The 25,285-nt window shown below is 41.8% G+C and overlaps 1 protein-coding gene across 2 annotated transcripts in view; it reads left to right on the top strand.

Moving 5' to 3' along the window:
• The window catches only part of THBS2 (thrombospondin 2), a 542,122-nt gene extending 518,611 nt beyond the window's left edge, over nt 1–23,511 (top strand). For both annotated transcript variants that reach the window (XM_069234978.1, XM_069234977.1), the window contains exon 22: nt 20,988–23,511. In XM_069234978.1, coding sequence (XP_069091079.1) covers nt 20,988–20,995 — 8 coding nt within the window. In that variant the 3' untranslated portion in view covers nt 20,996–23,511. The remainder of the gene's footprint in view (nt 1–20,987) is intronic.
• Nucleotides 23,512–25,285: the final 1,774 nt, after the last annotated feature.

The following is a 25,285-nucleotide window of genomic DNA, read 5'->3' as shown; positions in this document are numbered from 1 at the left end:
TACCTAAGCTGGACCATGCTGCAATGTCTAAGCTGGCTTATTGGGACATCCACTGACTAGAGCACTGCTCCAAAATCCCATGTCAGGCAACATAGATGGTTGTCACACACACTGTACTTACCCCCTTGTGGCTGCTGTGATGCCCTCAAGCACCCATCCAGCTCTGGGTAGGCCACCGCCAGTATGCGGGCCATCAAGGCGGTCAGGTTCCGACAGGCACCCCTCCCTCGTTTGGAGGCCGTCCTCCGCAGTCTTCCGGACCCAGCATCTCAGGTCCTCCCACTTTTTCCTGCAGTGGGTGCTCCACCAACTATGGACCCCCAGGGTCCGCACATCCTTGGCAATGGCACGCCGCAACCCCTTCTTCCAATGGGCACTGACCTGCAGAGGAAACACAGACAGAAGGACACCCTTAACCATGCAACCCAGCCTGTCAAAGAAATGGCTCACATACTGCATTTGGCCCTCAGCAAGCACACATATGACCCGTACCACTGCACAGACACTGCCACCAGCCATAACCCCCTAAACGACACACTGCCAGCACACATACATCTCCATGCAGCCATGTCACATGTAACGTACCTTTGGTATACTCACCTGTTGGCCTGGAGGCCCATACAACTGCTCATACAGGGGTAGGTCCCCATCCACGAGTCTCTCCACCTCCTCCGACGTGAAGGCTGGGGCCCTTTCCCCTGTTACACAGGCCATGGCAGGTTCCAGACATAGGTCACAGCACACAGTGTAGATGTGGTCCTGTGGAAAGTCAGGAATCAAGTGAAGTGGTAGAAACAGAATGGCGGTCATGGCGGTGAACACCATCACCGTCTGCGTTGATCATCATTGGTTCCTGTACTCCATAGAGGCCCATGTTAGCCAATGAGGAATTGCACGGTGGTGCAGACCGCCTCCTACCATGACGCCTAACGCCGGTGCAGTGAGGTCACTTCCACCTGTCCCTGAATACAGGACAGGTAGTTGCCATTTTCTACTGCTAGTACACATGTACTGATTTAAAAGTGGGTCATTGTTGTGGAATGTACACACCTAGACAATTCCAGTGTCCAACATACAAACATGCTCTGTGTACACTGATGTAGTGTGTCCATAGTTCCTGTTGTCACTCCCTTCTTACTTTTGGTCCCTTAGGTAACAACCACTGTGGAGGAATGGGAGGCGGAAGCAAGCACCCATGTACAGACACTGGAGGACAGGCACATCATACTCACCTATCGTCTGGACAGAGCCACAATCACAGAGCTGTGTGCACAATTGGAGCCTGATCTGCTACCTGCTATCTGTTGCACCACAGTAATGCCCCCCCTTGTCCAGGTACTCTCAGTGCTCCATTTCCTGGCAACTGGCTCCTTCCAAGCGACAGTGGGCTTGGCTGCAGGAATTTCACAGCCAATGTTCTCTATTGTGCTTGCAAGGGTTTTGGCAGCCTTGCTCAAACACATGTGCAGTTACATCGCATTCCCCCAGGTAGATTAATTGCCCACTGTGAAGGCTGGATTCTATGCAATGGGACATATACTGCATGTTATTGGGGCCATTAACGGGACCTATATTGCCTTTGTCCACCCCCGGGCCAATAAACAAGTGTACAGGGATAGGAAGAGTTTCCACTCACTCAGTGTCCAGATGGTGTGTCTTGCTGACCAGTACATCTCCCATGTCACTGCCAAGTATCCTGGGTCGGTGCATGATGACTTTGTCTTGAGGAATAGCAGCGTCCCACACCTGATGGCACAACTACAGAAGCACAGAGTGTGGCTTATGGGTGAGTCTGAGTCCCAACCCAATATATCTCAGTGCATGTCTTCAGGAGTGATACCCCTTGCCACTGTGCAAGGCTAATGTTTGTCCCTCACTTCTTGCAGGTGATTCTGGCTACCCAAACCGGTCCTGGCTCCAGGCCCCTGTTAGGAATCCGAGAACAGGGGCTGAGAATAGGTACAATGATGCTCAGGGGCATACCAGGAGGATTGTTGAAAGGACCTCCAGTCTCATGAAGGCCAGGTTCAGATGTCTCCATCTGACAGGTGGATCCCTATGCTACTCCCCTGAGAAGGTCTGCAGGATTGTTGTTGTGTGCTGCACGTTGTACAACTTGGCCCTCAGACACCATGTGCCCTATCTGCAGGAGGTGGGGGTGACAATGCATCTGTAGCAGCAGTGGACACTGAGGACAATTAGGAGGAGGATGGGGACAACAGGACACACATGCTATAACAGTACTTCCAATGACACTCAGGTAAGACTGTTGAACTAACCATTTCTCCATTTCAGTCTTGTGCTGTGTGGCTGTAGCCTAATGCCAATCACTACCTTTGCATCCAACCTGACTGTCACCTATGCCTTCCCTTATTGCAGGTGTTGCTGTGGTTACAGCAGTGTAATGCTGTGATGTGTACAGACTCCTGAGACAGATATGTAGGATGGATCAACATATTACTGGACCTTTGCACAGGACCATGGAATTCACAACAGTTCAATACATTGTACATACACTTCAGATAAAGCACTATTACTCAAATTGTGTCCAAGGGTGTTTATTTAATATTCTGGTACACAGTGCAATAGAGTGGTATAATGGTTGGGAAAAGGCCAGTGTAGTGGGCCAGTCTGTTTGTTGCACAAGTCCAGTGTCCAAGGGGCCATAGGAAGGGGAGCAATGGCAGTTCAAAGTGGACAAGGTGACACAGTGGAACACAAGGGAGACATTCAGAAGGGGCTCATTTCCTGGTGGTGGTCCTGGCAACTGTCTCTGGTGTCTGTCTGGATCGCAGGGAACATTTGCGGGGTGGTTCACCTTCTGCAGGGGGAGGGGTGCTGGTGGCCTGTGGGTCCTGTGGCAGGGCCTCCTGTCCAGTAGCTGCAGCAGATGTGGAGGGCAGGTCAGTACACTGGCTAGTGGAAGGTGCCTGCTGGTGTGCTGTGTACTCCCTCATGATGTTGGCCATGTCACCCAGCACCCCTGCAATGGAGACTATGGTGGTATTCGAGACCTGCAATTCTTGCTTGATCTCCTGGTGGTGTTCCCCCTGCAGCCACTGGTTCTCCTGCATGATTTTTAACACCTGACCCATCTTGTCCTGCAATTGTTGGTAACCCCCCAGGCCATTAGTGAGTGCCTCCTGGGCAGTCGGTTCCCTGGGCCTCCCCCTGGTGCACAGCTGTCCTCTGACCATCCCTGGTCCCCTGTGCCTGTGTCCCCTGAATGGTTTGCCCACTCCCACTGACCCCAGGACCCTCATTGTATTGCCAGTGAGGTGTGGACTTGGGTCCCTGTACAGGTGGGCACACTACTGTTTGACGTGTCCTGGGGACGTCAGTCCTGGGACATTGGTTAATTGCTGTGGTGTTGGATTCTGAGCGGGGAGGATCTGTAGTGGACTGGATGTGAGATGGGGTAGCCAACTGACCAGTGGTCCCGGATGGGCCAGAGAGTTCATCCATATCCAGAGCTCCTGAGTTGCTGTCATCACTGGGGGCATCTTCTGGTGGGGGACTGGGTAGCCGTGGCACCTGCTCTCCTCTTACATTGGCTTGGGCACCTGTGGGGATGTAAGTGGTGTATTATGCTACATGTCTGTGGCATATTCTGCATCACTAGCTTCCCCAATGTTATTGCTGCTGCCCTGCCACCTTTGGTTGTGTATGGTGATGGATTGTGGGATTGTTAGTTCTCCATGCTGTGCATGCCTTGGTGGTGGGTGTACATGCAGGGCTGGAAGGGATGTGCATGCAGTGGGTATGGCATGCAGGGCTTCGCATTTCATTTTGGTGGTGCACTGTGTGGGATGGAGTGGAGTGATGGGTGTCAGGGTGAGGGGTCGTGGTGGCATGCGGCGATGATAGGTAGTAAATTGTGACTCACCAGTGTCCAGTCCTCTGGCTACTCCAGTGAGTCCCTCAGGATGCAGGATTGCCAAGACTTACTCCTCCCATGCTGTTAGCTGTGGGGGAGCAGTTGGGGGTCCACCTTCCCTTGTAGGTCGTTCATCCTCTTCCTTATGTCGTCTCTTGTGCGTGGATGTAGTCCCACAGCGTTTACCCTGTCCACAATCCTCCACCATAGCTCCATCTTCCTGGCAATGGAAATCTGCTGGACCTGTTCTCCAAACAGCTGTGGCTCTACCCTGACTATTTCCTCAACTATGACCTGCAACTCCTCCTCAGTAAAACGCGGGTGACTTTGTGGGAACATGGGTGTTGTGTGGTATGTGTACGTTGTGCAGAGGGTGATGTGTGAAGTGGTGGTGTGTGTGGTGCGTGTCGGATGAATAGGTAGTTGTGATATGTGTGTGCATTTCTCTTTAGGATGGGCGTAGCAAAGTTTAGCTATCTTCTCGTGTTTGCAAAGGATTGTGGGTGATGTGGGTGGGGGTTTTATGGTGCTGTTGGTGGGTGTGTGGGGTGTGTGTATTTGTGTCAGGTGTAGGTTTTTTAGTCTGGCCAATATTGTCTTGTTTTGTACTTGAGTGGCCATTTCCACAGTGGCGGTGTTCACCGCCAATGGTTTACCGCCGTTGAATGGCCACTGTGGTGATTTATGGGTCATTATTTGGAAGGTTTAGTATTGGTAGCTTAACAGTATGGGTGGTAGTACCAACAGTTTATCACGTTCTGTGGGTCTGGCGGATTTGTGGTTGTGGCTGTTTTCTGTCATTTTGTATGTATGTGTCATAATCGGGCAGACAGATGTCCGCCTCCGCGGCGCTATGCTGGCAGCAATCAGCGCGGCGGTATTCAGTATTTACTGCCAAGGTCACGATGAGGGGAATATTTTTTGCATTAGATACTTAGGATCCACACTATCAAGTTGGTTATTCCTGGGTTTTTGGCAGAGAATCTTTTTTATACCATACTTCTTCAACTTTTCATATAAATTATTGTTAATTCATGTGCATTTCCTTGCCAGACAATTTACTGTTCATCCTCCTTACTTCAAAGTTTTTGAGGTGTATGTTTTTTACAAAACATAATTCCGCCACTACCCATAAATTCTACAAATAAATGAAATAAAACTAGTCATTAGTACTGATTCTTACTGAGAATTGGTTTGGCAGTTTCCTATAACACTGTTGGCAGTCAATAATTTGCAGAGGTTCTATTCCTTCCTGCCATCAAGCAGTCAGAATTGGGGGAATTGTGTGCTGTCCGGAGGTATTTATCAACATTTTTGTTTCAGCATTAATTTGGCAAAAAACACTTTCAGTGCTCTGGAGGTATAAATCCTGTTATTCTTTCTTAAAGACATTACAGATATACTTTGAAGATTATTGTTACATTAAGCTTCATGTTTGGAGGAATTTTCAGATTTAGAAATTGCGTGCCAACTATTAGTAGATTCTGCTCTCAGTATCACCAGTTTTACGTTACGAATTATAGATTTTGCCAAGTTTAATCATGAAAGTCTGAGCACAAGCCTCCATGTTAGAATGTTGGGTACCATCTATTCTAGTTCAGCTAATGCTAAAGGTTCATATCATTTCCAGCAGGAGTTCTCCCTCTAAATATATCTCTAAATCTTGTAGCCTCCCCAATACGCTGTTCACTGATATTTAGGAAACTTGGCCCACCCCGATCGTAGCCCAGCTTGAATGGGTACATTTCTTATTCTACACCTATACAGCAACAACCACTTGGTATCAACTTTTTCATTTAGGGCCTTAGAAAAACAAGGCTTCTAATACCCGCAAATCACTAAAGGTAACATTATTGTGATTTTCATCAGAAACAATAGTTAAGAGGTACATCAATAAAAGTAAGGTGATAGCAAGGATATGTAACCGTGCATATTGATAACAGATGATAAAGCTCTGGAGGAGAATCTAGAACATGGAAGATAATCCAGGAGGGCTTTCAACAAAATGGTTTTAGGTCCCTAATCAGGGTTTTTGGGATATTGGTAATTCATTTACATATACTTTCCAAGGCACAGTGTATTCCCTTGCCAGACAATTTTCTGTTCTTCCTCCTTACGTCAAAGGTTTTGTAGTGTATTTTTTCTTTACAATAAATAAACTCCACTGCTACCCAAAGATTCTACAAATAAATAAAATAAAACTGGTCATTGGTACTGGCTCTTACTGAAAATTGGTTTGGTGGTTTCCTACAACACTATTCCCAGTCAATAAGTTGCAGACGTTTTATTCCTTCATGCTATCAAAGCAGTCAGAATTGGGGGAATTGTGTGCTGTGCAGAGGTATGTATCATCATTTTTGTTCCAGAATGAATTTGGGACAGAACACTTTTAGTACTCTACAGGTATGAATACTGTTATTTTGTACTGTTTTTAAAGACATTACAGATACGATATAAGAGATTATTTTAGATTAAGCTACATTTTTTTAGGGCTTTTCAAATTTAGAAGATACAAGTCAGCTGTTAGTAGATTCTACCCTGTGTAACCAGTTTTATCTTAAGATTTATGAATTTTGCAAAGTTTAATCATGAAAGTCTGAGCACAAGGCTTCATATTAGAATGTTGAGTACCATCTCTTCTAGTTCAGTTGATGCTAAAGGTTCAGATCATTTAGAGGAGGAGTTTTCCCTCTAAATATTTCTCTAAATCTTGTAGCCTCCCCAAAAATGTGTTCACTGATATTTTAGGAACTTGGCCCACCCGGATCTTAGCCCAATTTGAATGAGTACATTTCTTATTTCACAACTCCTATACAGCAGCAACCATTTGGTAACAGCCCTATTGTTTAGGTCCTTAGAAAAACAAGGCTTCTACGACTCATAACCACCATAAACTCATTGTGCCTTGCATCAGAAACAATAGTTAAGAGGTACATCAATAAAAAATAAGGTAATATCAAGGATTTGTAACCTTGCACACTGATACAGATGATAAAGCTTTGAAGGAGAATCTAGAACATGGAAGTTAATCCAGGAGGGCTGTCAAAAACTGGTGTTACTTCACTAATCAGCATTTGTGGGATAAGGAACAGGGGATAAAAGCATGTGGGAGGTTAACCATATGGTTGCCTGAATAAGTGAGTTTTTAGCTGCATTCTGAATTTCAGCAAGTTAATTTGAATCCTTCTACATCGCAGGAGGGAGTTTCACAGGGAAGATATATGTACATGAACAGTCCTATGTTAGGAATGGCAGATGACAGTCTTCTGAATGTAAGGCTGTGGATGAACACTTCAGACAAGCTGTCTGGTGAGCTACCCTGCAGTGCTTTGTGAATAAGGCAAAAGATGTGACATACGCTTTCTTTCAGTAAAAGCCAGCAGAGGGACCATAGTGCTGTTGAGATGTGATTGTAGCAAATCAGGCCAAACAGAAGACAGGCAGTGTAGTTCTGAATACTTAGGAGTTTGGAGATTGATCTTTTTGGGGTCCAGTGTAAGGGCTGCTGCAGTATTCACCATTGGTGATCACTCCTGAGAGGATGATGGCAGTTTCAAGGTGAAGAGACTGAATTAAAGATACCTCTTAGTAGATGCAAGCGTTAGAAGACAGATAAGGAGACAGCCTTTATTTGAAATGGACAGGTTTCACAATTTAAAAATAAAACCTGACAGATTCCTTTTCTTTAGCCAAATACAAGACTTATAAAAGAAATTGCTACCAAATTATTATTTGATGCATTCTTTACCAGATTAGCATATTCAACTTCAAGAACAAATTATTTACTATGATACATGTTTACACAAATACAACTAAGCTGCATGCTTTAACCACTCACTGATTGTCTGTAGTTCTCAGGGATTCATGCCAAATGAAATACAGGTGGCATGGAACAGCCATCCCAAGAAGTCAGGTTAAGGTTTTTTCACCATTCAGACACAGCCATTGTTTTCACCACCATTGAACCAAAGATGGAAAATGGTCCTATTTGAAGATTTTACCACAGTTGCACTCAAGCTTAAAATGTAGGTGAGCATTATCAGCATGCATATGGTATCCTATATCAAAGGGGCCTAGCAGCCTTGTGAGAGGAGCCATGTAGATGTTTAACACCAATAATGGCAGTACTAAAAGGTGTTAAACTCTACAGGTGATGTTGGTGGATCTTGAATTGTTATAAAATAAAACTGTTAATAGCCCACAATAGTGCTTGAAGGCAGCACCTTGTGGTAACTGTATCAAAAATGCTGCTGAAGTGGACGATTTTATGTGACTTGTAATCTTGTAATTGTCATTCTTCTTCATATCAAGAGTGTCAAGTGCAGTTTCAGATCGGATCAGTGACATAATATTGACCCCAAGAATATTGAGATACAGACATTTCGTGTCCAAAATATTGTGGGCACAAGTATTCTTTTCCTACACATATAATGATAAATACAAAAATATTGAAAAAAAGAATATTGCTTCACACTAATATAAAAAAAAGGACACAAATATTGATTTCCATTAGACAGTATAAAATAGTAAATGTTAAATAGAACATTATTAAAAAATGAATATTTATTTCCATAAACATACACATATATATATATTTATATATGCATATAAAAAATACATTATTATATTATATACATAAATATGTATTTATATATAGATACATATATAAAGTATAAAAAATCTAACAAAACCAAATATCAAACATCAAGTAACTTAACTAATAATAAACAAGCACATTTACAAAAAATATGTATATATATTGCTGCAGTAGGCAGCCTGATACGGATTCTGTGGCAGTTGGAGGGGGTGGCCAACTTCTGTCTGGAAATGACAATCTGAACCAGCCAGCGGCCAGGCCGTCCCCGGCCTGTTTTAATCCCCCCCCTGCGTGTGCCCCTTATGTGGTAGTGCTGACGAATGTACCTGCTCTTGTATATGGGGCAACTGAATCTACAAACCAACTCATAAACAAGGTTGGACATTGGCTGAGCAAAAATTTTGATTTTTCATGTAAGGACTTCAAGGATATCCTGTTTGCCAGAAGAATTGGGTGGGTTGGTCCTAAAAATAAGATGGGGAGGGGCGACTGTATTATTATAAATGTCAGATATCCCGCCCTGACCAAAAGACTTCTCTCTAGCCATCGCTCTCCTGTCCCTAGTGCTGGTTCTATGGGTATGGTTCCGTTGGGTTATTTTTATGAACACATCCGAGTGTGTACTGGGGTCTCTTCTGGTTCCGGTAGGAACCTCCCCCTGGGTCATTTCAGCCTGCAGGCTCATAGTGGAAGACAAAATAGCAACCTATCCCTGGAAGGGGTGGATTGACAATGCGCCAAGGCACTGGCTATACAAGAAGAGGTGCCCTCACTGTGTAATCTTATCTCATGGAATATTGCGGGCTATGACGCTAAGCTATCTGATCAAGCATGGGTTGGGTGTGTGGCTAACTATGATGTCATCATGTTTCAGGAAACTTGGTTGGCGAGACTGGCTGTGTGGGATGGGTATGACAGATATGCAATTCCAGCTGTACAGTCTCTTGGTGGTCGCTCGAAAGGTGGCCTGGTCACTCTAATTCGCTTATCTAAGATAGTGGGTGCTTTCCAAATTAACTGTAACCATCAAGGTATATTGCTGGTATGGGTACTCTTCTCCAATCATTTTAATGTGTTATTGGTCAACTTTTATAATGCTGTGTGGGGTATGGGGTGCCAAATTGGGGCCCTGTTCTCCATTCTTAAGATTTTGAAATACAGAATGGAGAAGGTCGGATTGGAATTTCGTGCCATCATCTCCGGGGACTTTAATGCCAAGTTGGGCCGATCCAGTACCGTGGTTAATCCCTTCACCCGTGACTGTAAGGTCTATTCAGCTCAGGGTCCGCTGGACTCGAGAGGCAGAGATCTACTAAAGGAACTCGGGAGATGGGCCTCTTGAATTTCTATGATATTGAAGCAGTAGGCTCTCACCAACTTCCAACCTATGTCAGTAGAGGGTCTGGTTCCACCATCGACTATATTTTTGTGTCCCCTCCTATGAGAGACTTTGTGATTGGGGGTAAAGTGTTAGGCGAGTGCTTTAGCGATCATAATCCCCTTATATTGTCCTTTAAACTCCCTGGGGCCCTACGCTCACTAGGACGAGGCAGGCCTGTAACGGTGGCGACAAAGGATCAGGGTAGGTGGCTTGGGTGGAAGCAAGTAGACCCCCAAAAAGTTGTGGGAAGGGTTGTGGGGGACAACCTACATCTATTTATGGAAATACTCCTGACAGAAGCGCCAAATCCCAGGACTGTTATAGATGCGATAACAGTAGTATATGCAGCAGTCAGAGACTGTCTCGTTTTAGTAGGCAACCACCCTAATAAACGTAAATGTGGCTGGTACGACAAAGCCTGCTATGATGCAAGGGCAAATTTAAAGATGGCTACCAAGACTCACCCTAGAGATTGGGTTCTCGTAAAAGAAGCTAGAATAAGGTATAAAAGGACCCTGAGGGATAGTAAGCTAAAATGTAAAGATAAAGCCTGGGAAGAGTTAGAGCGTGCTACAGCTCTGAAAGACCCCGGCCTGTTTTGGAAGGTGGTGAATAGAGGTTCCTTTGAAACAGAAACCTCTGAGGCCTTGGATGTAATATAGCCCCGGAGGCCTGGGTAACTCATTTCTGTAGTATATTTGAGGGTACCCCCCTAAGAAATATGCGGGAGAATGTGTATGATGTGGCTCCTAACCTAGCAATCAGATTCTCACTTCCGGAGGTTATTGATGCAATAAAGAGTTGTGCGCATAATAAAGCACCGGGCCCGGACTCAATCCCGATGGACTTGTATAAAGCTAACCCTCAGTTATGGGCACCCATTCTCCTAAATGTTCTTAATGCAGCCGTTACTGTGGGCATTCCTGCCTCTTGGAGATTGGCATGCATAGTCCCAGTGTTTAAAAAGGGTGATCGAAATGATCCTAAATCTTATCGCCCTATTTCACTGCTGGACTCCTCTGTGAAGATTCTGGGACGGATTATCTTAGGCCGTCTGGAGGCCTGGATGATAGAAAATGATATTTTAAGTCCGGAACAGTATGGCTTCAGGGAAGGCCTCGGCACGCAAGAACAGTGTCTTAATTTACTGATGATAATCAACAAATACACGCAGGCCAGGAAAGGTACCCTTTATCTTGCTTTTATGGACCTTAGCTGTGCTTTTGATAAAGTGAACCGGTCTTTATTATGGGAGAGGCTAATTCAGTCAGGGTTGGACCCTAATATTGTAGAGCTTCTCCGATATCTCCATTCTGGGACAGTTGCAAACGTGAGGGTGGGCCCAAATGGGGAATGCTCGGAGGCTTTCAAGCTTTCAAGGGGTGTGCCCCAGGGCTGTGTCTTGGCCCCTACCCTGTTCCTTTTATACACAAATGGACTGTCAGATTTTCTGATTGAACACTGCAGGCATGTCCCGAAGGTGAAGGGTACTAATATCCCTGTGCTGACGTATGCGGATGCCGCGGTCCTTATGGCCCGCACGATGAATGGTCTCCGAGGATTAGTTAGAGCTTATGTCGTCTTTATGTCAGCTTTGGGACTGGAGGTTAATTGTAAGAAGTCGCACTTTATGGTTTGTGGTAAACCTATGAGTAGGGTGGGAGAGCTAAGGGTGGAGGATCAAATTATTAGCAGAGTCCATGAGTTCCCATATGTAGGGGTCATTTTTGATAAGAAAGGATCTTGGAAACCCTGTATTGCTAGAAGGATTGTGCTTTTTCATGCAACAGTTGGTGCAACCTTTGACTTTGCGGCTAGGGTAGGGAGCAAACCTATCAAACCCCTGCTTGAAATCTATAGGCGGAAATGCCTACCTGTCCTTCTGTATGGTTCAGCACTTTGGGGGTTTAGGGATACCCGAGCCCTTATGGTGGAAGAAAATCGGTTCTGTAGAAGACTTCTGGGTGTCGGGCAAAATATTCCTTGATTTTGCCTTCACCTGGAATTGGACCTTGAGTATGTACAGGACACTACCCAGCTGGCTCCCCTTTTGCTATGGATTTCAGTGTGGAGTAACGAACATGCCTCTCTTAATAGGGATATCCTTAGGGATAGTTTGGCCTGCGACAATGTAAAGCTTATTCCCTGGCTGTCGCATATAAGGAAGATGGCACATGACCTGGGGCGGCCTGAATTGTTTGATTATCCTGAGGACCTGACTAGCTATGATAAGAAATGGATTAAGGAGAACTTTCAGAGAATCCAGGAGACCAAGAGGGAGGGGGAGGCTCTAAGGAAAAAATCGATTAGGGAATTTACTATGCTAAAGATGTGGGTGGGTCCCGAGCGATATCTCTCAGAAATCAAGGATGTGAGGGAAAGGTCTCTCATAACTCGATTCCGCTTGGGGATCATTAGAAGTAATTTGTGCTTCCCCCTAGGTCAGTATGGGGAGAAATGTATTAGACCCTGTCCCTGTGATGGGGTGTCCCATCAGACCTTGATCCATTTTACACTGTTCTGTGTCTTTTATGCACCATTTAGAACCCGATTTCTACTACCGCTCCTTAGGCCCAAGGGTTTTGTGCAATACCGTCCTGCTTTCATGTGGCTGCAAATGGCCTCAGATGTACTGGTATGGAAGGGCCTGGGATCATTCCTGAAGGGAGCAACTACTTGGCGCAAAAATTTAGAATTTTTAGAATGATTTTACTTATTATTTTTTTTATTTTTTTTGCCAGTTTTTTATGAATGAGGTTTTTATCTTCTTCTGCTTTTTATTTTTATATACATATATATATAGAATTATATGTACTTGTTTTTATGATGGGTGCTTTTATTATACATGGTTTTTATTGGTATTTTTACAATGTTTTGGTGATTATGTGTTGTAATGGATGAATTTTTTTCATACTGAATAAAGCTTCTTCATATATATATATATATATATAATGTAAAAAGTAATCAAATAGTAATATTAAAATATTAATAAATATATTAAACTCTGGAAATAACAGCATTATACTTAATAGAGGTAAAGTGTTGGACTGGAGGGGTAAACCTTCCTGTTTCCGTTCCAGTCTGTGCAATAGTAAGAAAACCATTGGACCCCAGATGGGTAAAATTTACTATTCTCACTCCACTCTCTGCAACAAAAGTGAAAAGCATTGGACTCCAAGGGTGTAATAATTACTATTCCCTCTCAAGCCTGTGCAACAGTAAGAAAAATGTAGAACTCCAGATGGGTCACATTTACTATTCTCACTCCAGTCTGTACAACAGTAGGGAAAGCTTTGGACTCAGAAGAGGTAGAATTTACTATACTCACTCCAGTCTGTACAACAGTAGGGAAAGCTTTGGACTCAGAAGGGTTAGAATTTACTGTTTCCACTCCAGTATGTGCAACAGTAGGGAAAGTATTGGTCTCCGAAGAGGTAACATTTACTATTCCCTTTCCAGTCTGTGCAACAATACAGAAAGAGTTGGAATCCGGTGAGGTAAAATTTACTATTCCCACTCCAGTCTATGCAACCGTAGGCAAAGCGCTCAACAGAAGAAAGTAGTTCACTTAAAACACATAATATAATTTTCTAGCTATTCTCCGAAAATATCAAAATTATCATATAAACATTTTACAAATTTAAAAAACCTTAACACAATTTACATAATCATGATAAATTTGTATACATAAATATCTTAACTAAATAAATGCTGTTAATTGATTATTTAATTAAATTCCCACATTATGGCCCTCATTTTAACCTTGGTGGTAAAAGCCGCCTACCACTGCGTCGACGGCTGCCAAATGACCATCGCCGCGGCTACCAGCCGGCTGCCATATTATGACCACAGTTGGATTCCCAACCACAAGAATGGCAGAAATCTGGCTGTGGCCATGCCGGCTGATGGCGGTAAGTTGGTGCTGCTGCCACCTCCAGCGCCACGCCAGTAGAGCACTGCCAGCCGTTTTATGACCAATAATACGGCCTGGCGGTGTTCTGCTCGTGGGCTGTTACCGCCATGGCGGTCGGAGTGCCAATGTCATAATATGTTGATAGGTTCCGCCAGCCTGTTGGCGGTACTTACCACCACATTAACGCCGACTTCCGGGGTTGCAATGACCACCTATATTACGACAAACAAAATGAACATTAATTTATCAAAATGATTATTATTTTTTTAATTGCAAAATAGACAACCAATACCAAGACAGACTGGGATTACATTGATTGCTCATCAATTCAACAATTAAAAGAGAAAAGAGGAAGAAAAACGGTGGCAAATAAGGCAAGGTAGCGTATACATAGACAAACCCACCAGACCTACATGGCATAGAGCCCCCTGGAAAACAAATCAAACGAATAGACTAGGCTGGTCCATCCTGTGAAGCAGCCGCAGAGGCCAGCCACCCCTGAACAAGATCGCAGATCGCCCCACCTTTTATCTCCAAGGGTCATTCTCAATTGGCACCATCTCCAGCCTGCTTATGTTTAAAAATTCCCGCCACCAGATCCATGGACCAGGAGGCTCACTGGAATGCAAGAATCATGCCAAGATCAGCGGTGCTAAAGCGATAGAAAAGCAGTATAACCTCAGAAATAAGGAGGAATAGCATATGAGGGACCCAACATTATCAACTTGGGATCAAACCTGTCATCAAGTTAGAGATCCTACTCAACTTGCCAAAAGCAAATGCCCAACACAGGCACAGAGCCAGACAAGCTGCAAAGACATGAACCAGTTTGGCATCTGCAAGTCCACAATGAAAACAGCAATTCTCAGACCGCAGCTTCATCATAAAAAGACGGTACGGAGTATAGTACCAACAATTAATATATTTGAGGTGATGTACCTTAATATAAGATACGTTTAAAGCAACATGGGACAAAACATTACTGCACTGGAGGTCAGCAACGGTTACCTCCAAATTAAGTAAAATGCTCAACTTATTAGCCTGCGTCAGGAAAGGATCATCCACCTGATTAAAGCATGACAAACAAGATGACATAGACCAGCCCAATGTTTCACTTTAGTGGGGCCCACATAATAATATCTCAGAGATTGCAGCTAGATCAGAGACAAGAGCATCATTCTCATCCCTGATCTGGTGAATGGTATTAGAACTAGCTCTGTCACTAACCCTAAAGATTACGATTCACCCCATTTCCTCATTATTTTCAAACTGAGTCATCTGACAGGCCTATCCATTTTTCACTACCCTATCCCAGATGTGCTTATTAAGAGAAGCTCCAAAAACAGTGGACTGCTCCAAGAGCCTCTTGGCCTGAGGCCCATCCTGCCCCAGGAATCTGTATTCCAACTCAGATTCCAGAGAACCTAGAATCTGTGGAGTTGTAGTTTCTTCCACCAAAACAACATTTTTTGGCATGAAGAAAATTGAAGGGTCTGTCCATGGCCCAAGGCCTTTAGAGATTTCCAAACTACCGGCAGTGGTGCTGACCAAATATTAAGCTCAAGGAACTCAATTAGGTGGGGATTTATGAGGCTGACATAACCGTCTTCCAGTAATAGTCTACTTTCAGATGTCCAAGTCCAAAGGCCGGATGTCTGGATAGGCTCACCTAGTTGAATGAACAATGAAAACAGTATTATGGTCCAACAAGACCCTCGCATTAAGCACAATCTTATTATTAGTAACGAAGAACATATTCAACCTCAACATCACTCGAGGAGCAGAATCAATCATGGTTCTTTAGGATGACAGAAACGCCAAAGGTCAACCAGAGCATAAGAGAAGATTAACTGATGCAACGCCTCCCGAAGCCCATATTTGCCTGGAGTAGCCTGGTCATTATGAGACTGATTGGCGGACCCCATCTGAGAGGTTGAATCAAGTTTAGGGCACAATGTCACATTAAAGTCAACGCAGACGATATAGGGTTGGACCCAAAGGTGCTAGAAGGAAATCCAGGACCTTTGGACCATCTGTATTTGGCAAATTACCTCCCAGATCCTTCTTTTGTGACAAGACCGCCACCTACTGTCCCAAGCCAAGAGTGCAACCCCCCTCTGAGCAGACGTATGGGAGGAGAGAGATACAACCTCATAACCAAGTTCTTTTAACAAGGAGCCCTCGGTCTGAGCCAGGTGAGTCTCCTGAAGACAGAGAACTTGTGGCCAGAGCAAACGTGATTCTACCCGTGCAAGCTTGCGCTTTTGTGGGGACAACCTCACTAATATTCTATGACAAGATATGAAGCTGCAGCCTAGGACTGCCGCCATCGCTAGCAATAACCATAGCTCTACAAAAACCACAAGCTGCTCCTCCATCTTACAGCTAGAGATAAACAATATTCCTGAATATATTGCCAGACCAAGATGCACATGCTTTCATTATCATAACGAGCCATAGTCAAAATCAGAGTGAAATCCCAGTGGTCCTAGTCAGACACGACTCAATCCTCAAACCTACACTGCCTCCCCACACCCCCTCAGTCTCCGTATCAGCGGACCAACCCCCTCTGACACTCAAAACCCTAAAATCCAAGGGCAAATACCGCTTCTGCCAGGGAGCAACATTTTCATAGCGGCCCATTTTGGAATCAATACCTGGCCCAAACCCCATATAGCCATCAAAAAAATATCAGAAGAAATCAGGAAAAAGGAAGAAAAAGGAGATAGAAAGCCCCTACCTGCCCTCATATGGGGGGTAGAAGACAGGAGTAATGGGAGTAAAACCTTTTAAAAGATAAAGAAGAGACACCAATCCACCCACCCAAACCTCCCCCGGTCCATGCACTGAACCATCCTAAAAACAAGCAAAGGCTACCCTTGCCTAATCAAAATTACTCAAACAGATACACCCCAGATTGAGAACCGCCCAAGGAAGTTGCTGTGCAGGACACCCTCAAAGAAGATTCAATTAGAAGAGCAACATCAGCCTCTTGGTTGCCACTTAGTTTATAGCTCCTGGACTTTTTGATCATTCTAACAATAAAAAGTCTGGCCAACCTTTTGAATCTGCAGGGTGGCAGGACCCATGAGAGAAACATAGGCACCCACTTCTGGAGAGCTTGAATGTGCTCCCACAACTCCTACCATCTCAGCACCCTTTAATGGCAGAAATCTGAAGGAACACAAAACTCAATACCACATGCTTTTACTGGAGACTTATTGGTTGCAGTCCAAAAGATCTTTTTTCAGAGGATAAAGTTCCCAATATAAATCAAAATTGCTTGGGGATACTGAGAGGGCTTGCTGGGAGATGGTTGTGCTGAATCATAGAATCCATGTCCCAGTCACTTAAAGGGGGGATGACCTCTCGAAACAGATGAAGAACAGAATTGCTGGGATAATTACCCTCTGCCCCTTCCAGAACCCCCAGGACCCGCAGATTATTCTGACGTGACCCGTTCGCCATGTCCTCCACCCTCCTAGTAAGCTGCCGTTCATGCTGAGTGATCCCCGAGCTGTTTACTTCCACTGTCTTCCACCACTCCCAGTCAGGACTGAGTATTGTCCATATTTTTTGACAACTTACGTAGCACCACCTTGGTCTTGGGGTAAGTGGCTTTCAAAGCCAATTGAGGTGACAATGTAGAGACGCACGGAGTCGCCTCCTTGCTACAGGAGATCACCCCTCTAGGTTGGGGGTGTAGGTGGGTTGCTGCCCTTACCAGTGACTCACTCTTTCCAATATGATTATCCTGCCCCATAGATGCATCTGCAGGGACAGAATGGAGCCAGGGTAAAAATGTGTCTACTGTATGCTGTGACTGGGTTATCAAACTATCCCTCTCAGATCCAGCCAGAGCTGTCAAGACGTTGTCTACCAACACTGTCCCACTCGGGTGGATTTCCCAAAAAATTAGCAGCAGGGGAGACTTTTGCCATTTCCAAGATGGTTGAAGCAGTGGTTGAAACAGTGGTTGAATCAGGGGTGGAAGGATGGCATATGACCTCTTTCTCCATTTTTGGTCTACAGTGAATGCTCCTTTTGCCCTCACCTAGGTTTGAAAGCAGCAATCGTTTTTTTCTCCATTTGGGGACTCCGGACCGCCCGCCATCCCTCCTTAATCTGAATCTGGCAAGGATCCTATCCTGGACCCTAACCTGTATCCTAGGCACGGCTCAGGAAGCAGCCTGTAACAGCACCACTAACTTCCACATATTCACAGCAGAATCTCTCTTAGTTATATGTGGGACGGAAGCTGTCCTTAATGTGAGCAACAAAGTATCCAGAAGGACACCTACCCTGAAGCTGCACTGGCAGTACAAAAACTGAGAGGGAGCACCTTGCAACAAAGTAGCAGCAGCAGGTAACAAGAACACTCCCCCTCCCTTCGCTGCAAGAAGCACATTTACCTTGTGGGAGCCAGCTGACAGTTCCTACCGGGGCTGAAGATCCTGCATTCCTTGCTCCCACAGCTCCCACTGTGGCAGACATGCAAATGCAACACAATCCTGCCGGTCCAGCTTCCAAGGAGCTGATTGCGCTGTACCACACTTCGGCAGCAGAACTTTCTTCTAGAGGCAGTCCCCCAAGGCTGACACAGCAGACGATGTCACCAAGATTTTGTCCCCATCAGAGGGCCATAAGACGAGCCCTTGCACACCACGGCAGCTGTGTGCCAGCAGTCAGGTCCCCGGGCAAGCAGACAAATGGATGGTATCTCCCCTCACCCTTGCTGCAGACATCCCGTGTCACAAAGGAGTGAGGTTGGCAGAGCATAGGAGAGAGTTGGGGTCCAGAATCCATCGGCCGGCATAGGCTTTCCCAAATGTTATTAAAACTCAGTGGGGTCAGGGAAGCAAAACCTCTGCGCCACTTCAGCCGCTAGCTGCCATATTACTTTCCCACCTTTACCATGGTGTTTAATGCCTCAGCTAAAAATTATTATTAATAAATGAATAAATAATTACTTACATACCTTCCTATCACCCTATTAAACATAGCAACCTTTAACTAATATATAACAGTAAAAATATACATTTTGAAAAAATACATCATTATAATGCAATTACATATTTTAATAAAAATTAATTAATTAATGACTTGTTACCTAATTAACTTCCCACCTTATACACCTATAAACCAAACACCCACACCTAAAATATAAAATAAAAATATAATAATCACACATTTAATAATCAATTAAAAAATATTAAATTAATAAACAATTAATATTCAGTTATTACTTAATTAACTTCCCACGTTATGCTCTTCAAACCCAATAACATATAACATAAAAAATATAATTATGAAATGCTTTTCATAGTTATAATTCAATTAATATAATAACAATAAGTAATTAGGTATTATTATTACCTAATTTCCCATCCTATAGCCCTATAAACCCAATAACCCACAACTGATATATAACATAAAAATAAAATGATTAAATACTTTCTATAATTATAATTTGATTATTTATTTTAATTCAAATTAATAATTACCAATTAATTAGAAATTACGTTCCTACCCTATACCCCACAAACTTCAAAACCTGCAACTAATATATAACTTAAAATATGATTATTTGACAAATTTCATAATTATAAGTCAATTAAGTATTTTATTAAAAATTTATAATTAATGAATAATTTGTTAAGGCTTAATTAACTACCCACCATATAGCCTTGGAAACCTCATGACCCACAACACTATAAATTATTAACAACTGCATTTAAAAAATAATTAACTTAAAATTTCAAACTATATTTAAAACTATTAACAACAATTATGCAAACAATATAAAGCATGTACAATTAAAATATAACTAAAACACAAAGATAAGTAAAAACAATATTTATTACAACTATATTATTAAATACGATAATAAGAACATTGAGATTATTGCAAATGCTTTTACTTACCTAAAAATCAATAATAATATCATTGATATTTCTACATCACAATATAAAAAACTCAATATTTGTGTGCCTCTATTTTTTTAAGCCAATATTTTGTCCCAACACCTTCAGATCAAAGTGTTTTCTTGCTGAATTTTTAATGAATGATTGCTAATGGCATTTTACTGAATGCAAAATTGCAACAGTAAAATGTATTTTTTAATTTGAATTGACTTTATTACATTAAAATGCACTTTTAACCGATTGGGTTTACAGATGGACCAAACCACAAATACATTCCACGTTTTTTTTCAATAACTATTGTCAATTTGACCGATATGTCAATAAGTATATAGATATTTTTCTGTGAAATAAAACTGATTATGTTCGAGTGCCGCAAGTGAAATATTTGTTTATCTCATAATGGAGAGTTTCGTATGCACCTTTACATTTTAAGTTAATGATAAATGTTGCTTTTCGGGAGATTATTTTGTGTTATCATATATTTCCCTATACCATTTCATAGGGAAAAATCCCCATAAGCAATAGGTTATTCCGGTCTCTCTTTCAGATTCTTAATGGATTGTTTCATAAAACATAATTAAAATGAATGGAACGAACCATGATTATATTACAATATACTATGCCATGCTCTGTATTGGCTTTACAGTAATGCTTTTCATTGCTTAAGTACATAGTGGTAAGAAGTTCAGTATGCTCTTGAATAAAATGCAACCCAGTCAGCAAGGACTGTATAACATAACATGAGCATTGGGAATACTAATTTAAGACAGGTGTCTGTCACAGGTCTGGGCTTACTGGTATTTTAAACGGTTGAAGAGTTGAAACAGTGGCATTTTACAACTTTACATAAAACAATGGGTAATGACTGTTTTAAAGAAATGTGATACCTTTGATTGGAAATGCCGCAACACTAGTTGATATACCTAACGTAAACAGCATAGCACATCAGAGAAAAGCACAATACCAACACTATTCAATAAAGAAGCAGAAAAACACCACAGATCACAATGACAGTGTGCAACACAACAAATATGCAGACACATTCATGTTGCACGTTACCACTTCCACAAATCTGCTTTCGTAATATAGTGGCAAAACATTTTTTCACCAAGTACTGCCTGGCTTACCATGAAGGACATGTAGTAGTGATAGTCAACAATGTTTTATGAACCTTTACTGTCTAAATCGGAAGTTGTCTTATATTTTGTATGCAAGAACTCACTTGTGTGATATTTGGTAAAAACATCTGTGTTAATGGGAGTGCAACTGACAGACGTATTCTTTCATTCTTTCAGATTACTGAACTCTACTATTTCCTGCATTTCTTGCAATGTGCTGTGCGTGCTCTGCAATCCTGACAACTGGGCTCATCCTCCCATCATCTCTATTATTTGCTAAATTATAATTTTATCTCCCATTGTTGAAAATGTTTTATATGCATGCACCTTCTCCAAACCATAGCAATGGTGTGTGTCGTCTCATCATGTTTCACCTGCCTCTACAACAGCATCAAAAAGATACCACAGAACATTTGTTTCAAATTAAAGTGCAATACATTGTGTGCTTTAAAGGATGACAATGCTGTGTACTTAAAGTGTGATAACTTGTATTTATAAATGTGTGAACGTGTGTGTATATATATATATATATATATATATATATATATATATATATATATGTATATATATATATATATATAGGGAGAGAGAGAGATAGATAACAGGGGATGCTCATCTTCAACTAGTGCCTTAAACTGAGTGGTAATGAGGTTTTTAAATGTTAATTTAAACTAATGCATAGCCAACCTTTGTGTATTTGATCAGGAAAAAATAGAAATGAATGATATTGAAGTTTTCACAAGTTGGTAAGGAAAATGTAGGGTATTATTAAATTATCAAGGTGAACCAAATTTCCAATATGCCATTTTGAGAGATGGATTATTTCGTAAGCACAAGCTTGAGTTCACTTCATACATTACACCACTGCCTCACTTAGAAGATTACAGCAGAGGGAGAATGCTGCTGTCACATGGCAGACAAAGAAAGAAGTACAAAAGAACTGTCAGGGAAGAGATAACATTAATGTACATGGGCAGAACCAAAACAGAGGAAATAATTAAATTGACAGGAATATGCCAAAGAATGGCAAAAGAAAGGGTTGGGGAGAGATGGTGGCAAGTTTGTGAGGTAACAAAACAAAAACAGGAGATTTGTGTAGGTAGGAGCAGAAAGTATGAAGAAGCAGTGGCCAGCATCCCCGCTCCATGAGACAACATGTGAAAGGGATCCAGGATGTTCCCCTGCTCATGCCAAGAAAGCATCAAGGGTACATTACAAGGGGAAAAAGTGGTATAAAGAACATTAGAGTGTGTTTGAAATCTGCAAAGAAAATATTTCAGTAAGTTCACCTAGATTCACAAAATAAAGAGAGAAGTTTGAATGCAATAAGGAATGAAATTTGTCTAATACCATTTTGACATGTTACACATCCTCACAAGAAGAGTATCTCACTGCACATTGTTTTGAGAGGAATGCTTTGGAAAGTTTGTATCCCATTCAAGCTCTGAAAATAGGCCCTTTTACAATAAGAGACCTCAAGTTAGCAACAGGCCACAGCGGTGTTGGTGTTCGGCATTTGTGTGCCCCTTTTAGCATTAACTAAGCACTTTCTTTAGGAACACTTTGCAATGCCATAGTGATGATGGACTGTCATACCCAGGGCATGCTCTTTGCTTTGCGGACATTGTCTTGTTGAAATCAGCTCTGGAGAGAAGACATTTTTAACATATTATTCCATTTTGACTGTGTTTTAATAAAACACAATTTTTCTCTGAAGTATAAATGAAAGTACCATTGTTGAAAAACACACTGATAATTCATCATACGAATGCCCTTACTTTGACCACCGTGCTAGAGTGTAAATCAAGGTTGTTAGAAAGAACACATTTTATCAGACTGATCTTATAAAAGCCACATGCTTTAATAATAATACCACTGCAGGCTACCTTAGTTATTGTTGTATGGTGAAGTGGTCATATTAATTGTCCTTTCTATGTTTAGCTTCCTTTACCACAATCATATTATGTGATTGAGCTTTGAGTTGTCACGCGTTGTTTGCTGCTGATGCCTTCAAGCTAGCTAAAGGCTATTAGGCCAGATGGACGAACAGTCTCTTCAGCAGTACCACCTATGTTAACAATATCTGATGTTATGCAATGGATCCCAAAAGTTTCAGTGTGTTCAGAATATTTTCCCTTTTGTTTGTGCGGCATACTTTTCATTAGACGCCTTCTGGATTTTGTCATAAAGATGAGGTAGCCACTGTCATGGGGCACAATAGTATTTTGTACAGTCATAGACATCTGTTGTAAATAGACGTTTTAAAACGAGAATCATCATAATCTACAGTAGTTATTCCACTATGTTAAGCAAATATTTAATATTTCTTTTTTTTCAAATGTGCTTTCTCTACAACAAAAACATAGTTATCAAATGCACAAGTGTAGTTTTGCTAAGGATTTCAATATATTGTGGTTTGACAGAGAAAGGAGATTGCAAGCGTTTTCCCAGCTCTTTTATTCTAAACAAATAATAGATGTTACTGCTATATTCATTAGAAAGAATCCACATTGTCTGGCTTCACTGCACAGTTTTTAGATTTTTTTCATTTACAATTCATAGATTTTTTCATTTAAGAAAAACCTTTTTGTTGGCAAGAATTGCTAAGTTTGGTGAACATTTTAATTTTCTTTTTTCAAGTAAGCAATATGTATCCCTTGTTCAGAATGGGGATATTTTCATTAAAATGTACCAATGTTAACAGATGTGTAGTTTTTTTGTTTTGTTGTCATAGAACGGGGACAGAGGATGTTAATATTTAGCCTGTACGAGTTTTCCTATGTAAAGTATTTATAACACATTTCCTTTTTGTCTCTTATTTTGTGCAGATCAATGAGCACCATTTTGTTTTGTCAAAGACTGTAAATAATTATTTATTTATTGACAGAGACATCATTTCACCAATGAAAGTCAAACGTTTAGTAAGACCCTCATTTTTATACATTAAAGAGTAATGATAGAAAATAAATTGTCAAAAAAAGTTTCAAAAAAATTTTTGTGACGACCTTGTGTTTTGTATAATATGTAGAAAAACGTTTTAATTTAAACCACTAGAATTAGTTCAAGGACATAATCTGAAGAGCGAGAGACAATGGCCTGTCAAACATGGGGTAATGCTCTGGACAAACATCTAATATCTGTTATGTTGGAGGTTCTAAAGCTGACTAAAGTTTTTACATGACATTGAAGAGCTGAGAAATTGACCACTTGATTGGTTATAAAAGTCTTCCGTTAAGTCTTCTAGCCCATAGGGCTCATGAAGCATTTTACTCATTGTAATAGATACTTCATGTGAGATAAAGCTGCATAATGGACAAGTTCTGTTTTCAATGATCATCAGTTGATGTGACATGAAGAATTAACATGTTTTAAGGTTGACAGGTCACGCAAACACCACATCTGAACTCAAGGATTTATGTGCTCCTACGAATTGTTTGTTAAGTGAGTGATTGATTAAATGTGTAAGAAAAACACTGTTTAAGTTGTGCAGGTGGTGGGAAGATTTTGACATTTAAGAAGTGGGGGAGTGTAAATGACTTTAATGTAACAAGCAAATGAAGCAGGCGTATATTATTGTGCAAATTGTACATTGTGACATTTTCAGACCCTTGAAGGCGTGTGCTTGCCCAGTGTCTTGCACTTCATGTGACACTGACTTTTGAAGAAAATACTCTGTGCAGTCATATAAAAATATGTGATGCCAGGGCTTTAAGTGGGATGAAAAAAGTGTTTGGGAAGGTCTCAAAAAGGGTGTGGCTTAAACATGTAAACTAAATTCTTGTGATTCCCATAGTATGCCCACTGACTGGAATTTTGCTTTATCTCTGAGATTTTCACTATTGCTTTCAAAGATATAAAACACAACATGTGACATTCACCTAAAACATGCCAGGACTATTGGCTTTGTCAATGGTTGTTAACTGTTGACGATAATTGAGTAAAATAATGATTTTGTTATATTGAAATGTTTTGATTCTGAAGTTATGAGTCTGTGACTCAAATAGTACTGGGGCCTGTAGTAGAAGTATTGGTTTTCAGGGTGTTTTCTGTGAACTCTAGGTTAGATATGTTTTTCATCTCATTCATATGCATATCTTACGCCTCTCCTCTTCAGTACCCTCATTTCACTCTTTCCTTAATCCACTAACTCACATCTCCTTCATTTCAGTACCCCTCCAACACACAATTCACACATTCACCTGTAAGCCCTTCATTTTCATTTACTTGTTCTTCATCAATATTTTGACAGCTGTCTTCACACACATTTGCACACAATCAGAATTGCAACTGGGATATGTTACCATTGCTCGGTGCGCTCTGCAGAGCGGCCAAGGAATGCATGACTTGTACAGTGAACACCTTTTTGGCCCACTACCAGGCACTCTGAGTCCTTCAGCCTCAACTCTAAATCATGGCCAGATATGAACACTTGGAAGCTATTCAATTCAAAATATGTGGTATACAGGAGTAATATA

This window comes from Pleurodeles waltl, chromosome 5 (assembly GCF_031143425.1).
Source record: "Pleurodeles waltl isolate 20211129_DDA chromosome 5, aPleWal1.hap1.20221129, whole genome shotgun sequence".
Lineage (NCBI taxonomy): Eukaryota > Metazoa > Chordata > Amphibia > Caudata > Salamandridae > Pleurodeles > Pleurodeles waltl.
The sequence above is the reverse complement of the archived record's forward strand: the minus strand, read 5'-3'. Positions and strand labels throughout refer to the sequence as shown.